This window comes from Callithrix jacchus, chromosome 5, assembly GCF_049354715.1.
Source record: "Callithrix jacchus isolate 240 chromosome 5, calJac240_pri, whole genome shotgun sequence".
Taxonomy (NCBI): Eukaryota; Metazoa; Chordata; class Mammalia; order Primates; family Cebidae; genus Callithrix; species Callithrix jacchus.
In genome coordinates this window covers 73,863,310-73,879,637 of record NC_133506.1, presented here as the reverse complement: position 1 = coordinate 73,879,637, position 16,328 = coordinate 73,863,310, and the positions used below count along the sequence as shown (strand labels likewise).

The 16,328-nt window shown below is 52.6% G+C and overlaps 2 protein-coding genes across 17 annotated transcripts; both read left to right on the top strand.

Annotated features, from left to right (window-relative positions):
* The first annotated feature begins 175 nt into the window (after positions 1-175).
* Positions 176-1,340, top strand: TMEM256 (transmembrane protein 256). 3 transcript variants are annotated; one of them, XM_002747971.6, is made up of 4 exons: positions 176-271; positions 573-604; positions 894-974; positions 1,107-1,340. In XM_002747971.6, the coding sequence occupies exons 1-4, from the start codon at positions 187-189 to the stop codon at positions 1,248-1,250; spliced, it is 342 nt and encodes a 113-aa protein (XP_002748017.1). In that variant the 5' UTR covers positions 176-186; the 3' UTR covers positions 1,251-1,340. The 3 variants fall into 3 exon arrangements, with proteins under 3 accessions (XP_002748017.1, XP_008994847.1, XP_035155752.1); XM_008996599.5 differs by having other exon boundaries at positions 176-430; XM_035299861.3 differs by having other exon boundaries at positions 176-430; positions 894-1,007.
* Positions 1,341-10,105: 8,765 nt separating this feature from the next.
* PLSCR3 (phospholipid scramblase 3) lies at positions 10,106-16,265 on the top strand. 14 transcript variants are annotated; one of them, XM_078372909.1, is made up of 8 exons: positions 11,169-11,229; positions 11,552-11,606; positions 11,872-12,107; positions 12,222-12,264; positions 12,366-12,523; positions 12,787-12,948; positions 15,228-15,389; positions 15,584-16,265. In XM_078372909.1, the coding sequence occupies exons 2-8, from the start codon at positions 11,600-11,602 to the stop codon at positions 15,638-15,640; spliced, it is 825 nt and encodes a 274-aa protein (XP_078229035.1). In that variant the 5' UTR covers positions 11,169-11,229; positions 11,552-11,599; the 3' UTR covers positions 15,641-16,265. The 14 variants fall into 14 exon arrangements, with proteins under 14 accessions (XP_054111771.2, XP_035155735.1, XP_078229035.1 ...); XM_035299849.3 differs by having other exon boundaries at positions 12,366-12,586; XM_078372910.1 differs by having other exon boundaries at positions 11,533-11,606.
* Positions 16,266-16,328: the final 63 nt, after the last annotated feature.

Below are 16,328 nucleotides of genomic sequence, written 5' to 3'. Positions count from 1 at the left end.
TTCTCCGCCCGCCAGACGTCTTCGCCACTCTACAGCGGTTTTACAAAGGTGGGTGAAGAGCTCAATGCTGAAGTGAACACGCCCCGGATTGGGCACCTGTGAACCTTATTTGCATGGGCGTCCGGGATTGGCTGGCCTCTTGGGTGGCCTACGCGGCGTTCTTGCCGTGCGTCCTGTTCTACAGCTATGGCCAGGCCAGCGGCCGCTTTCCGCCGCCTGGGTGCTTTGTCCGGAGCAGCGGCCTTAGGCTTGGCCTCCTACGGCGCGCACGGTCGGGGGCTGGGGACGAAGCTGGGACTGTGGTTGGGGCGTCCTCTGGGGTCTGGTGCATCGGCGGAATCTATGGGAAGTCCCCGGCCTCATGTTTATCTGCCAGCCCGCGGAGCCTTAAGCCTTTTGAAGTCCCCCAGCCGGGTCCAACTGGTTCCCCGTACGGCCCGAGGGTGTTCCCACCAATGGGAAGCTTGCGGGAGGTGGTGCCCTTTCTCGCCAGTGTCCACCTGGATCCCCTCGGATTGGGGGCGATCAGGGCTGGCACTAGGACCGGTAACCTTTGCTTCTTTTCTCCACAGGCGCCCAATTCCCAGATGCCTACGGAAAGGAGGTGAAGTAACTGCGCTACAGCTCCCTGACTCGCGGGTCTATGAAGGCACAAAGTCTGGGAACCATTGGGGAAGTGGGCGGGGAGGGGGAGGCGAGCCTCGGATCTCTAGAGCAGCCAAGGCCAAAGGCTCTGTAAGCCAAAGGCCTAGGAGCAAGCTGAGACTTCCCGGGTGAGGTGCCTTCAGACATGGGGAGGAGCCTTCAGACATGGGGAACTTTGGTCCCTTTGTCATCAGATCTCAGGCACCTGCACTGCCTACTATATACCTTCGTTTCTCTTTTTCTTACAGCTCTTTGACAAGGCCAACAAACACCACTTCTTCCACAGCCTGGCCCTGTTAGGGGTGCCCCATTGCAGAAAGCCCCTCTGGGTAATCTTTCCCTGTGCCTAACCCCTCCTCTGGGTAATTTTTTCCTGTGCTTAACCCTGACCAAGACCCACACCCTCCGTCTCAGCCTGCCCTGTTCTTACAATCCTGTTTTCTGTGCCATGTCTCCTTCAGGCTGGGTTACTGCTAGCTTCCGGAACGACCTTATTCTGCACCAGCTTTTACTACCAGGCTCTGAGTGGAGACCCCAGCATCCAGACTTTGGCCCCTGCAGGAGGGACCCTCCTACTCTTGGGCTGGCTTGCCTTGGCTCTTTGAGCTTCCTTTTGCTTAATTACTGGGTTTTCTGAGCAGTTTTTAAAAAAACAGTTGGAGTAAGAAGAGGATTAAAAAGGAAAGGCAAATAAACTTTGGCGTCTTTGTTCATCTAACCTCTTGGAGGAGGAGGAGGGGTGGGGATTCTGTCCACTTCAAGTTAACTTGTTATAATGTTCTTACTGCGGTGGGCATCACAGTCATAAAGAATGCTTGAAATAATGCAGATCCTGCCGGACGTGGTGGCTCACGCCTGTAATCCAAGTACTTTGGAGGCCAAGGCGGGCAGATCACCTGAGGTTGGCGGTTCAAGACCAGCCTGATCAACATGGTGAAACCCCGTCTTAAAAAGAAAAAAAAAAAAAAGAAAGAAACAATGCAGATTCCTACTGAAGCGCTCTTTCGGTCCTGAGAATCTATATTTTAATAAGCTCATCTTGTGATTCTGATGCTCACTAGGTTTTTTATTTATTTAGTTAGTTACAATTCTTAATTTTGAGATGGAGTCTTGCTCTGTCGCCCAGGCTGGAGTGCAGTGGCTCCATCTCAGCTCACTGCAACCTCCACCTCCCAGGTTCAAGTGATTCTCCTGCCTCAGCCTCCCAAACAGCTGAAATTACAGGTACCCGCCACCACACCCGACTAATTTTTATATTTTTAGTAGAGACAGGCTTCACCATGTTGGCCAGGCTGGTTTCAAACTCCTGACCTCAGGTGATCTGCCTGCCTCGGCCTCCCAAAGTGCTAGGGTTACAGGCATGAGCCACCAAGCCCAGTCTGTTTTATTTTTATTTTATTTCTCTATCTATTTATTTAGTGAGACAAAGCTTCACTTTTGTTGCCCAGGCTGGAGTGCAATGCTGCGATCTCAGCTGACCACAACCTGTGCCTCCCGGGTTCAAGTGATTCTCCTGCCTCAGCCACCTAAGTAGCTGGGATTATAGGCATGTGCCACCACACCTGGCTAATTTTGTATTTTTAGTAGAGATGAGGTTTCTCCATGTTGGCCAGGCTGGTCTGGAACTCCCAACCTCAGGTGATCCAGCCACCGCAATCTCCCAAACTGCTGGGATTACTGGTGTAAGCCACCCCGCCCATCCCATTTTTATTTTATTTTTTTTTTTAGGCAAAGTCTCACTGTTTCCCAGGGTGGAGTGCAGTGGCATGAGCTTGGCTCACTGCAACCTTCGCCTCCTGGGTTCAAGTGATTCCCCTGCCTTAGCCTCTCGAGTAGCTGGGATTACAGGCATGTGCCACCACGCCCAGCTAATTTTTGTATGTTGAGTAGAGATGGGGTTTCACCATAATGGCAAAGCTGGTCTTGAACTCCTGACCTCAAGCAATCTACCCACCTTGGGCTCCCAAAATGCTGAGATTTTTTAAAATTACTATAGGGTCATGGTTTTCAGCCCTGTTGTTACAAAAATTTATCAAGCACCCACTTACTCTAGAAGTGAGGATTAAGGCAAGGCAGGATAGGAGTGTCATTAGTTACAAAATACTTTAGAGTTCAAGGCAGGGACAGATCATCATGTTTGGGGATCAGAAAATGTGTCACAATGCTTGAGATGATCCTTAAAGGAGCTCTATTGTGTGGAAAAAACGAACAGAACAAGATGGGGAAGAGAGGGGTTTGGAGAAAAGAGAGTCTTCAGTGTGGGCTGAGTTTGAGTTAGGCAGGAAAGGAGTGAGAAAAAGTGCCAGGGCAGGCTGGAGTGCAGTCATAGCATCTAGAGAACTGGGGCCAGGTGCCATGGCTCACCCTGTAATCCCAGCACTTTGGGAGTCTGAGGCAGGCAGATATGAGGTCAGGGGTTCGAGACCAGCCTGGCCAGCATGGTGAAATTCTGTCTCTAATAAAAATACAGAAATTAGCCAGGCATGGTGGCACACACTGGTAGTTCCAGCTACTCGGGAGGCTGAGGCAGGAGAATAGCTTGAACTGGGAGGCAGAGGTTACAGGGAGCTGAGATCACACCACTGCACTCCAGCCTGGGCAGCAGAGTGGGACTCTGTCTCAAGAAAAAAAAAAATAGATGGCCGATCATGGTGGCTCACACCTGTAATCCCAGCACTTTGGGAAGCTGAGGCAGGTAGAATCTGAGGAGTTTGAGACCAGCCTGGCCAACATGATGAAATCCTGTCTACTAAAAAAAAAAAAAAAAAAAAATTAGCCGGACATGGTGACGTGTCCTGTAATCCCAGCTAGTTGGGAGGCCGAGGCTGGAGAATCTCTTGAACCTGAGAGGCAGAGGTTGCAGTAAACCGAGAATGTGCTATTGCACTTCAGCCTGGGCAGCTGAGCAATACCCTGTCTCAAATAAATAAATAAAAAACAAAAAAATTAGCCCGATGTGGCCGTTCACTCCTGTAATCCCAGCGACTCAGGAGGCTGAGGCAGGAGAATTGCTTGAACACGGGAGGCAAAGGTTGTGGTGAGCTGAGATTGTGCAACTGAACTCCAGCCTGGGCAACAGAGTGAGACTCACAAAAAAGAGAGAGAGAGAGATGAAATGGGGTCTCACCATGTTGGTTGCCTAGGCTAGTCTCAAACTGCTAGGCCCAAGCAATCCTCCTGCCTCAGCCTCCTACACAGTCACTTGGGAGGCTAAAGTGGGAGGACAGCACAGCCCAGGCATTCAAGACTGGCCCGGGCAACACAGTGAGATGCTGTCTCTAAAATAATTAAAATAATGTGATGGCATTTGCCTGTAGTCCCAGTGCTCAGGAGGCTGAGGCACAAGAATAGCTTGAGCCTAGGAGTTTTGTTTTTGTTTTTGTTTGAGACAGAGTGCAGTGGTGTGATCGCAGCTCATTGCAGCCTCCGCCTCCCAAGTTCAAGCAATTCTCATGCCTCAGCCTGCTGAGTAGCTGGTCTGACAGGCATGTGCCACCACACCCAGCTAATTTTGTATTTTTAGTAGAGACAGGGTTTCTCCATGTTGGTCAGGCTAGTCTTGAACTCTCAAACTCAGGTGATCCATCCACCTCGGCCTCCCAAAGTGCTGGGATTACAGACGTGAGCCACTGTTCCCAGTCATGCTTGGCTAATTTTTTATTTTTTTGTAGAGATGGGGTCTTGCTGGGCACAGTGGCTCATGCCTGTAATATCAGCACTTTGGGAGGCCAAGCTGGGTGGATCATGAGGTCAGGAGTTCGAGACCAGCCTGGCCAGCATGGTGAATCCTCGTATCTACTAAAAATACAAAAATTAGCTGGTCATGGTGGCATGCACCTATAGTCGCAACTGCTCGGGAGGCTGAGGCAGAAGAATTGCTTGAATCCAGGAGGCAGAGGTTGCAGTGAGCCGAGATCGCACCACTACACTCCAGCCTGGGCGACTAAGTGATACTCTATCTCAAAAAAAAAAAAAGATGGCCAGGCATGGTGGCTCAAGCCTGTAATCCCAGCACTTTGGGAGGCCGAGGCGGGTGGATCACAAGGTCAAGAGATCGAGACCATCCTGGTCAACATGGTGAAACCCCATCTCTACTAAAAATACAAAAAGTTAGCTGGGCATGGTGGCGTGTGCCTGTAATCCCAGCTACTCAGGAGGCTGAGGCAGGAGAATTGCCTGAACCCAGGAGGTGGAGGTTGAGGTGAGCCGAGATCGCGCCATTGCACTCCAGCCTGGGTAACAAGAGCGAAACTCCGTCTCAAAAAAAAAAAAAAAAAAAAGGCCAGGCACGGTGGCTCACGCCTATAATCCCAGCACTTTGGGAGGCTGAGGCAGGTGGATCACAAGGTCAAGAGATCAAGACCATCCTGGTCAACATGGTGAAACCCCGTCTCTACTAAAAATACAAAAATTAGCTGGGCATGGTGGTACACGCCTGTAGTCCCAGCTACTCGGGAGGCTGAGGCAGGAGAATTGCTTGAACCCAGAAGGCAGAGGTTGCGGTGAGCCGAGATCGTGCCATTGCACTCCAGTCTGGGTAACAAGAGCGAAACTCCGTCTCAAAAAAAACAAAAAGAAAAAAAGATACAATGGGGTCTCACCATGTTGGTTGCCTAGGCTAGTCTTGAACTGCTAGGCTCAAGCAATTGTCCTGCCTCAGCCTCCTATCCAGTTACTTAGGCTAAAGTGGGAGGACAGCTACAGCCCAGGCGTTCAAGACCGGCCTGGGCAACACAGTGAGATGCTGTCTCTAAAAAAATAAAATTAATGTGGTAGCATTTGCCTATAGTTCCAGTGCTTGGGAGGCTGAGGCATGAGGATAGCTTGAGCCTAGGAGTTTTGGTTTTGTTTTGTTTTTATTTGAGACAGAGTCTCACTCTGTTGCCCAGGCTGGAGTGCAGTGGTGCAGTTTCAGCTCACTGCAGCCTCTGCCTCCCAGGTTCAAGCAATTCTCATGCTTCAGCCTCCTCAGCTGGGATTACAGGCACCCACCACCACGTCCAAAAATACAACTTTTGTATTTTTAGTAGAGATGGGGTTTCACTATGTTGGCCAGGCTGGTCTCAAACTCCTGACCTCAAGTGATCCACCTGCCTTAGCCTCCCAAAGTGCTGGGATTACAGATGTGAGCCACTGCTCCCGGCATGGACAGTATGTATTAAACCAGCGTTGATGATGTATCGGACACATTACAAGGAAGATCAGCCATGAGCGAGGCAGATACCATCCCCTCCCTCGGGGAGTTTCTCATCTAGTAGTGGAAATGGACCTTAAATAACTAAACACATATATCATTGCAAGTTGTATTGCGTGCTTAAAGGAAAAGAACAGAGAGAACCCTGTGCAATGACTCAAGCCTGTGATGCCAACATTCTGGGAGGCCAAGGCAGGAACACTGCTTGAGCCCAGGAATTTGAGACCAGCCTGGACTACATAAGGAGACCCCTCTCTTTATAACAATAAAAAAAAAAAAAATAGCCAGGTGTAGTGGCCTGTGGCTATAGTCCCAACAACTCTGGAGGCTGAGTTGGGAGGAACACAGGCCTGGTTCCTGACTGTGTGTGTGTGTATGTGTGTGTGTGTGTGTGTGTGTGACGGAGTTTCACTCTTGTTGCCCAGGCTGGAGTGCAATGGTGCGATCTCTGCTCACTGCAACCTCCGCCTCCCGGGTTCAAGCTATTCGCGGGTTCAAGCTTAGCCTTCCAAGTAGCTGGGAATACAGGCATGTGCCACCACGCCTAGCTAATTTTGTATTTTTAGTAGAGATGGGGTTTTTTCTTGTTGGTCAGGCTGGTCTTGAACTCCCAACCTCAGGTGATCCACCCATCTCGACCTCCCAAAGTGCTGGGATTACAGGCGTGAGCCACCATGCCCTGCCTGACTGATCTTTAAAATAAAGAAATATTGTGATCTACAAATGTACCCTCAATTATGCCACCTCCTTGTATATAAATGCTTCAGTGGCTTCCCATTCCCCTCAGAAGACAGTCCAGCATCTCAGCACAGGGCCCTCCACCATTTGGCCCTGTCCTTGTCTCCTCAGGCCAGCCCCTAGGAATTCTTCAGGTCTCTAATACTCTCTGTTGCTTCAGGGAAGCCTTGAAAGCTGTTGTTACAGGATCCAGGAGCTCAGTAGACCCCAGTGTTGGTGATAGAAATTCTGGAATTAAAAGTATACAGAATGTATTTAGAGATACGGAATGAGATGAAATTACCTAAAATCTTCTCATATAGAGAAACAATCTGCACACTTTTAAAAATGCTTATCTTTAGGCCGGGCACAGTGGCTCATGCCTGTAGTCCCAGCACCTATAATCCTGGGAGGTGAAGGCAGTGGATAACATGAGTTGAGGAGTTCCAGACCAGCCTGGTCAACATGGTGAAACCCTGTCTCTACTAAAAATACAAAAATTAGTCAGTGAGGTGGTGCGTGCCTGTAATCCCAGCTACTTGGGTGGCTGAGGCAGGATGGCTTGAACCCAGGAGGTGGAGGTGGCAGTGAGCCGGGATCGTGTCACTGCCCTCCAGCCTGGGTGACAGAGCAAGACCCTGTCTCAAAAAATAAAAATAAAAAATAAAATGCATACCTTCAGAAAAATTAAATATGCCCTCAAAATATTATACAGATTGTACTTTATAAAGCATACACAAAAACAGAAATTAAAAATGAAGACAGCTGGCTTCAGTGGTGTGTGCCTGTAGTCCCACCTACTCAGGAGGCTGAGGCAGAAGGCTTGCTTGAGGCTAGGAGTTTGTGACAAGTGTGCTAAGATCAAGCCTGTGAATAGCCACTGTACTCCAGCCTGGGCAATATAGCAAGACCCCATAAAAAAAAACGAGTGACTTAAACTTTTCAATGACTGACTTTCTATTGTGATCTGCCCGCCTCAAGCCTCCCAAAGTGTGGGGATTACAGGTGTAAGCCACTGCGCCTGTAATAGATTCCAAGTGCCATCCCACTGCCTGAAAGGCCTGCACTGGCCATCCGGGCCTTGTGACTCTTCGTCACTACATGGCATCCGCATTGCCAACCCACCACATATTCTTCTGCCTCAAGATTTTGAGCTGCTCTTTTCAGCCTGTTTTGACAGTTACTCTTTGCGCCTAGAATACACTTCTCCACTTCATGCATAGTTAGTTCAGCTTCAATAGGATCACCTTGGTGAGGCCTTCCAAATCTAAAGGGGTGCACCCTCCACCATCCAGCTGTTCACTGCCTCTCTGTTCTTTTTCGTTTTGTTTGAGACAGGGTCTCATGTTGTTACCCAGTTGGAGTGCAGTCGTGCCATAAGAACCTGCTGCAGTCTCTATTTCTCCAGCTCAAGCAATTCTGTCACCTCGGCCTCCTGAGTAGCTGGGACTACAGGTGTGCGGTACCATGCCTGGCTAATATTTATTTTTGTAGAGATGGGGTCTCATCAGGTGCAGTGGCTCACACCTGTAATCCCCACACTTTGGGAGGCTTGAGGCGGGCAGATCACAAGGTAAGGAGTTCGAGACCAGCCTGGCCAGCATGCTGAAACCTTGTCGCTACTAAAAATACAAAAATTAGCCGGGCATGTTGGTGTGCACCTGTGGTCCCAGCTACTCAGGAGGCTGAGGCAGAAAAGTTGCTTGAACCCAGGAGGCGGAGGTTGCAGTGAGCCGAGATCATACCACTGCACTGCAGTGTGGGCAACACAGCCAGACTCCATCTCAAAAACAAAAAACAGATGAGATGCGATCTCACCATGTTGGTTGCCTAGGCTAGTCTCAAACTGCTAGGCCCAAGCAGTCCTCCTGCCTCAGCCTCCTACCCAGTTACTTGGGAGGCTAAAGTGGGAGGACAGCTACACCCCAAGCAGTCAAGACCAGCCTGGGAAACATAGTAAGATGCTGTCTCTAAAATAGTTAAAATAATGTGATGGCATTTGCCTGTAGTCCCAGTGCTCAGGAGGCTGAGGCACAAGGATAACTTGAGCCTAGGAGTTTTGTTTTTGTTTTTGTTTGAGATGGAGTCTTGCTCTGTCGCCCAGGCTGGAGTACAGTGGTGCGATCTCAGCAAACTGTAGCCTCCGCCTCCCAGGTGATTCCCAAGTGATTCTCATGCCTCAGCCTCCCAAGTAGGTGGGATTACAGGCATGTGCCACCATGCTCGGGTAATTTTTTTGTAGAGATGGAGTTTCACTGTGTTGGCCAGGCTGGTCTCAAACTCCTGACCTTCAGTGATCTGACTGCCTCAGCCTCTCAAAGTGCTGGGATTAGAGTTGTGAGCCACTGTGCCGGGCCAAGCCTAGGAGTTTGAGGATGCAGTGATCGCTGATGGTGCCATTGCACTCCAGCCTGAGTGATAGAGTGAGACCTCAGTCTCATAGATGAATAAATAGGCTGGGTGTAATGGCTCACACCTGTAATCTCTCAGCACTTTGGGCGGCTGAGGCAGGTGGATCACTGGAGCCCAGGAGTTCAAGACCGGCCTGCGCAACATGGCCAAACCTCATCTCTACAAAAAATACAAAAATTAGCTGGGCCTGTTGGCACACGCCTGTCTTCCCAGCTACTCGGGAGGCTGAGGTGGGAGGATGCCTTGACAGGGAAGCAGAAGTTATGAGTGGAGATCATGCCACTGCACTCTAGCCTGGGCAACAGACCAAGACTCTGTCTCAGTAAATAAATAAATAAGGCCTCAGAGGGGAACTCCAGAGTGGCCCAAAGGGGCTAGGTACAGTGGCTCACACCTGTAATCCCAGCACTTTGGGAGGCCAAGGTGGGAGGATCACTTGAGACCAAGAGTTTGAGACCAGCCTGGCCAACAACCCCTTTTCCACTAAAAATACAAAAATGAGCTGGGCATGGTGGTGGTAGTCCCAGCTGCTTGGGCAGCTGAGGCAGAAGAATTGCTTGAGTCTGGGAGGTAGAGGTTGTAGTGAGCCAAGATCACACCACTGCACTCCAGCCTCGCTGACAGTGTTTTTGTTTTTCAAGAAAAACAGAAAAACCAGTGACCTAAAGGTCCAGTGGCAGAACCAAGGCTGGGTCCCCAGGCTCCTACCTTCCAGTCCAGTGCTCTGACTACATGTCCATCCTTCCTCTCAGAGGGCATCTTCATCTGGCCTCCTGTGATCTCTCTAACCTTCCCCTCATTAACTCCATTCCAGCCTTGTGGGTCTTCTGCCTCAGGACCTTTGTCCCTGCTGTTCCCTTTGCCTGAAACACTTAACAAGTCATCTGCACAGCTTGGTCCCTCACCTCCTTTAGGTTCTTGCTCAACTATTGCCTTCTTAGTGATGCCTTCCTAGCTTGCCCTCTTTTATTTATTTATTTTGAGATGGAGTTTTGCTCTCGTTGCCCAGGTTGGAGTGCAATGGCACGATCTCAGCTCACTGCAACCTGCGCCTTGCAGGTTCAAGAGATTCTCCTGCCTCAGCCTCCGGAGTAGCTGGGACTACAGGCGCCTGCCACCAGGCCTGGCTAATTTTTGTATTTATTATTTTTTAATTTTTATTATTTTTGAGACAGAGTTTTGCTCTTGTTGCCCAGACTGGAGTGCAATGGCGTGATCTCGGCTCACCACAACCTCTGCCTCCTGGGTTCAAGTGATTCTCCTGCCTCAGCTTCCCGAGTAGCTGGGATTATAGGCATGCACCACGATGCCCGGCTAATTTTGTATTTTTAGTAGAGACGTGATTTATCTGTGTTGGTCAGGCTGGTCTCAAACTCCAGACCTCAGGTGATCTGCCTGCCTGGGCCTCCCAAAGTGCTGGTTACAGGCGTAAGCCACTGCGTTCTGTCACGATTTTTCTAAAACACACATGACCTTCTCTGTCGGTGGGCTTCTTGCTGCCCGTGGGGCCAAATCCCAGCTTCCACATGGCACCCCCATATCCGTGGACTGCACTCCCTCTCTAAACTCATCTCTTGACCAAGGCCAGGACTGGCCCTGGCTCAGGATCCAGTCGAAGAGACTCCTCTCGGGGTTCTTTCCTGACTGCGCTTCCTTCTCTGGCCCCCTGGGCGCCCTGAGCACGCTCACTGACATCGTTTGGCGGCCTGTCACCCGCGTGGCTGGGGCACCTGCAGGAAGTGCTGTAGCTGAGAGGTGCCCGTGTGGATCACCGCTGCGTCAGGGAGGGAAGAGGGTGAGGTCGCCCCTGGGAGGCAGAAGGGGAGCCGGGAGCCAGTCCTGGAAGCCAAGGAGTGAGAGTGAAGGGTGTTTCGCTGCGTCAGCGTGGCCCGACCGCCCTTGGGAGGAGGAGCCCAGGGGCCAGCGCGGTGCGGGCCACCCTCGCCTCCCACTAAGGGCGCTGAGCACGCAAGCCCGCCGGCCCCGGCCCAGCCGCCGCCCTCTGCAGGCGCTCCTACTCTCCCGGCTTCTGCAGTCCGAGCGGAAGGGGCGGGAACGCGGGGCGACTGCCGAGGAACGAAGCACAAGCTCGGCTTCCCTGGGCAGCTGGAGGCCTCCTTCCTCTCGACGCAGACGCGCTGCCCAGGAGAGGGCGGGCCCGGCGGGTCGCGGGGCGGGGCCGGGGTCCGAACCCGGGCCCGCCTCCGCCAGCGCTGGTGAACCGCAGAGTGCTAGGCACCGGGCTGTTCTGGGGGCTCCAGGTGAGCGGGGGCACAGAGGGATCAGGGAGACCGTCCTCTGGGTGGGGCCGTCGGTCTGATCGCGGGTCCATCTGGCCTGCCGTCCGCCCACAGCTGCCTCCGCAGAATGGGAGAACAAAGGGAGGGGGCGGTTCTGGGGCCCCGTAGGGAATCCAGGGTCCTAGGTACCCAGCTCCGGCCACTGACACTTTGGGTTTCTCCCCGAGTCAGAGGCGCCGCCCTAGAGATACTGGGCCGGCGCCGGGAGCAGCTGCCTCTCCGCGTTTGCCTGTGTCTGTTTCTATGTCTGTCTGGCTGTCTCAGAGTTTGCCTTCGCTTCCAGAACTAAGCCACCCAGACACCAACATCCCGAAAATCCCAACCTTCTCCCATGGCAGGTAAGTGCGCGCAAGGCCAGGGGTCTCCGTTATCCCCACACGGACTTGGGAGCCGGGTGCGAACACATCCTCCCGGAATGTGCTCGGACTGGCTGGGTGGGGCCCCTTCCTTCCTTCCGGGGAACCTCCACCCTGCTCCCCTGCCCCATCTTTCTCTGCCTCTTCCCACCACGTTTCCCCTGAGCCTCGGGGTCCATGGGCTGAGGAATAAGGCGATGAGGCCTCGGAGCCCTTTCTAATCTATCCTGCCCCCACCCCTTTACAGGCTACTTGCCCCCCAAAGGCTACGCCCCTTCGCCCCCACCTCCCTACCCTGTGACCACTGGGTACCCAGAGCCGGCGCTACATCCTGGGCCCGGGCAGGCGCCAGTGCCCGCCCAGGTACCTGCCCCAGCTCCCGGCTTTGCCCTCTTCCCCTCGCCCGGCCCCGTGGCCTCGGGATCTGCTGCCCCCTTCTTGCCAGTGCCAGGGGTGCCTTCTGGCCTCGAATTCCTGGTGCAGGTGAGTGGGAGGGAGCGACGGAGGGCGGGAGCGAGGGAGGGAAGGAGGATGACTGGGAGGGGACCTGGGCTTCCAGATGGGCCGGCTGATGTGCGCACCGCCCTTCTTTCCCAGATTGATCAGATTTTGATTCATCAGAAGGCTGAGCGAGTGGAAAGTAAGTGGAAGGAGTAGGAGGTTGGACCTCGTGATGGTGGCCGGATGGTGGGCTCCTGGGCGCTCAAGGATCTATAAGTCTCCCCGTGTCACCCCTGGCAGCGTTCCTAGGCTGGGAGACCTGTAACCGGTATGAACTGCGCTCTGGGGCCGAGCAGCCCCTGGGTCAGGCAGCCGAAGAGAGCAACTGCTGCGCCCGTCTGTGCTGTGGTGCCCGCCGGCCGCTGCGTGTCCGCCTGGCTGACTCCGGGGACCGTGAGGTGCTGCGTTTGCTACGCCCGCTGCACTGTGGCTGCAGCTGCTGCCCCTGTGGCCTCCAGGAGGTGGGCGGGAGGGATGGGGCCCGGAGGGCGGGCCTTGGTGGGGCGGGCCAATGATGAGATCCGCCTGAGATAAGACCTGGCTCAGGTGGGAGTGGGCAGATGGGGATGAGAGGTTGAGTGAGAGGGCCAAGTAGACAGACGATAGAGCTGGATGATAGAGACCCTGCCTGAACAGTGATCCTGTCTGCTTCCCACTCCAGATGGAAGTCCAGGCTCCACCAGGCACCACTATCGGCCACGTGGTACAGACCTGGCATCCCTTCCTCCCCAAGTTCTCCATCCAGGATGCCGATCGCCAGACAGTCTTACGAGTGGTGGGGCCCTGCTGGACCTGTGGCTGTGGCACAGACACCAACTTTGAGGTATCAGGGATACCTAGAGATTCTTGGGACCTTCATGAACCCATGAGGCAGGATGGTTAACACTAAGGTCAAGACCCTGAGCTCATCAATCCAAATCCACTGTCACTCCTACCACATTTCCAGCATTCCTCCATTTGGAAATAGGATGGCCCTGTGCTATAAAATCCCCCTTTTATAAGCATAACAAGGAGGATTTCATCTTAAGGAGCAATGCTGATTATTACACATGGCCCTGAGATGGGTAGGAAAAAAAAATCTAACACCAGCCTGGATTTAGGGTGAAGGATGATTAAGTCTGTGTGGGCTGGGCCCATGTGGCTGCTGTGTATGAGTTCGTGAGCCCAAGCCCTGGAGCAAGCACGATTTTTTTTAAGACAGAGTTTCATTCTCATTGCCCAGGCTGGAGTACAGCAGGGCAATATTGGCTCACTGCAACCTCTGCTTCCTGGGGTCAAGTGATTCTTCTGCCTCAGCCTCCTGAGTAGCTGGGATTACAGGCACCGGCCACCATGCCCAACTAATTTTTGTATTTTTAGTAGAGACAGGGTTTTCACCATGTTGGCCAGGCTGGTCTCGAGCTCTTGACCTCAGGTGATCCACCCACCTCGGCCTCCCAAAGTGCTAGGATTACAGGCATGAGCCATAACGCCCAGCCACAAGCACAATTTTAACATGTTAACATCCTGTGGCTTGCCCTGCTAAAGTAGAATCCAAATGGCCCTTCCATTCTGAAATCCAGGTCTGTCCTTCTCACTATGCATCCCTGTCACCATCCTGGAACTGGAGATCCCAAGTGGTGAGAATTTCAGAGTGAGGCCTCGGGAAGCACCTTGGATTCTAGAAGACAGGCACTCCACAGACCCTTGAGGTGTTTTTTTTTTTTTTTTTTGAGATGGAGTCTCGCTCTGTCACCCAGGCTAGAGTGCAGTGGCACAATCTCGGCTCACTGCAATCTCCGCCTCCCAGGTTCAAGCAATTCTCCTGCCTCAACCTCCCAAGTAGCTGGGATTATAGGCATGCACCACTGTGCCTGGCTAATTTTTTTTATTTTTATTTTTAGTAGAGACAGGGTTTCAGCATGCTGGCCAGGCTGGTCTCGGACTCCTGACCTTGTGATCTGCCCGTCTCTGCCTCCCAAAGTGCTGGGATTACAGGCATGAGCCACTGTGCCTGGCCTGACCCTTGAGTTCTTTAAAGGATACTTCCTTGTGCAGGTAAGGGAGAAACAACAGGTATAATCTCATAGACTTTCCAACGCTTCTAATGAGGTACCTATCTAAGGCTACTTTGAAAAAAACGAGTCACCTTGGTAGCCAAAGGGAGATTCTGTGATGGGAACCAGTTGGGAATAAGAACTAATAACTGTGATCTCTGGGTGGGAATTTATAGGCTGTAGGGTTCTCACAGGGCCAGTGTCCCTTTCACATAAACGGTCCATACTTGCGGCTGTACCCTTAGAAGCAAGGCAGGAAATGCCCCAGAGCTATAGGACAGTGCAGGAAGGGGATGGCAGTGACACAAAAGGAAATCACTCCAGTTGTAGTCACTGGAGAATGAGCACCAGAAAAGGACCAGGAAGTAATGGGCAGTAACTACCCACATCAGCAGGGCCTGTTGCTGTGTGGCTCAGAAAAGCCAGTGGAAATTGTGGTCCTCAAAACCTACTGACTGCTGCCCCTCTTTACAGTAGAGAGGCATGTATCCCCTCTAGATGAGGCTCTCATGCAGTGCTGGACAAGGCCCTCCCCTACTTTGCAGATTAGAGAGAAGGCACTCTTTGGGATAGACACAGCCTTCTAGGAGCCTTCTTGGCTGGTGAAGTACAGCCAGGATTCAGGTAGCTTTCCTTGCCCTTTTGTCCAGGGTACTTTGTGCAGGACACAAACTGTGCCAATTGTGGGTGGCAGGGGCATTGGGAACCAAAGCAGTTAGCAAACAGCTATACCCTAAGTGGGTTGGATGAGATCATGCTTCCATTTCTCCCACCACTGATATTCAGTTAGGTCATGCATCACCTTTGGATAGCAGCAGATCTGAGTCTGAATCTTGATTTTGGTTAGAGACTTACAGCGTCTTCTACAGTGCCTCAGTTTCCCTAGCTGTCATACTTGGTGATGGGAACCAGTTGGGAAAGCGATCACTGGGTGACCTCTAGAAGGGAAGATTCACTGAGTGTAGAGCCTGCAAATTCATACATGCGACTGTGGGAGTGAGACCGGAGGCAGGTGAGACTGGCTGCCTACTCCTCGGTTGGCTCATTCCTCCCTCCCCACTGACAGGTGAAGACACGGGATGAATCCCGCAGTGTGGGCCGCATCAGCAAGCAGTGGGGGGGCCTGGTCCGAGAAGCCCTCACGGATGCAGATGACTTTGGCCTACAGTTCCCACTGGACTTGGATGTGAGGGTGAAGGCTGTGCTGCTGGGAGCCACATTCCTCATTGTGAGTTGGCTGTCCTGCCCCCAGCTCCTGCCTGTCCTTTGCCATCACTTGAAGCTTTATGCATTTCCTGGCCTCTTGCTAGGGGAAGGTCAGGGATAGATGTTGGAGGGGGGGTCGAGGTTCCAGAGCTGGCCTGTCACAGCCGAGCTAGGCTGGCCCTGCCTGATCTCCTGTTGACTGTGGCCTCCTCTTAGGACTACATGTTCTTCGAGAAGCGAGGAGGTGCTGGGCCCTCTGCCATCACCAGTTAGAGGTCACCATGGTGTGAGGAGACCATCGCCTCAGCCAGAACTCCAGATGGTCACCTGCCCTGGCCCTCATCTAGGCAGCCCCTTTCCTCGATGTACACTGCAGGGGACAGAAGGTGGCCCCCATCCCTACCCTACTCCCTGGCCTCCTGCCCCTGTGGTCCCCAAAGAGGGGCAGCCCTTCTCCTGCTACCTCCCACCATTGTCCCAGCAGTCCCTCAGCACACAGGTATAACAGCTGTCAAACTTTCCCTACATAATCCCTCCCACCCCCTTTCAGGGCCTCTGCTCCAGAGGCCTCTGGAACCCAGGACTCTCGGGTTTTATAAGAGGGCTGGGGTGGGGAAAGGCAAACTGCACCAAAGACGGTGGACATAGCCACCCCCACCCCACATCTGCTCAGCCAATTAGTTCAGCCTCAGACCATGGCACTCGATGGGGTCTCCACCTCCCCAACAATAGCTGCAGGGGGACCCCAGTGCCAACTTCTTCTCCCACTAGGGCCCTGCCCTCAGCTGGTGCTTGCTGCGCTTCCTGTGCCTTATTTAACCGCCCTTCCTTCCCTTGCCCTAGGAAAAAGGCTGCATCTTTATATGTTACATTCATATAAACTTTGTAACTTTTTGGACATTGGAAGATGTATGTAATAGGGGAGGGTAGAAGGAGTTGGTGCCAGGAAAAACAAAGGGGA

What these genes read in the sequence shown, in the direction of transcription:
- PLSCR3 (XM_035299844.3), top strand. Translation starts at nt 10,437, where the DNA reads ATGACCTTCTCTGTCGGTGGGCTTCTTGCTGCCCGTGGGGCCAAATCC. An exon ending in GGCTGTTCTGGGGGCTCCAG is followed by an intron (nt 11,230 to 11,871) that starts GTGAGCGGGGGC and finishes ACCCCTTTACAG; the next exon opens with GCTACTTGCCCCCCAAAGGC. An exon ending in GCCCCTGTGGCCTCCAGGAG is followed by an intron (nt 12,587 to 12,786) that starts GTGGGCGGGAGG and finishes TTCCCACTCCAG; the next exon opens with ATGGAAGTCCAGGCTCCACC.
- TMEM256 (XM_008996599.5), top strand. Translation starts at nt 187, where the DNA reads ATGGCCAGGCCAGCGGCCGCTTTCCGCCGCCTGGGTGCTTTGTCCGGA. An exon ending in CCGGGTCCAACTGGTTCCCC is followed by an intron (nt 431 to 572) that starts GTACGGCCCGAG and finishes TTTTCTCCACAG; the next exon opens with GCGCCCAATTCCCAGATGCC. An exon ending in CAGATGCCTACGGAAAGGAG is followed by an intron (nt 605 to 893) that starts GTGAAGTAACTG and finishes TTTTTCTTACAG; the next exon opens with CTCTTTGACAAGGCCAACAA.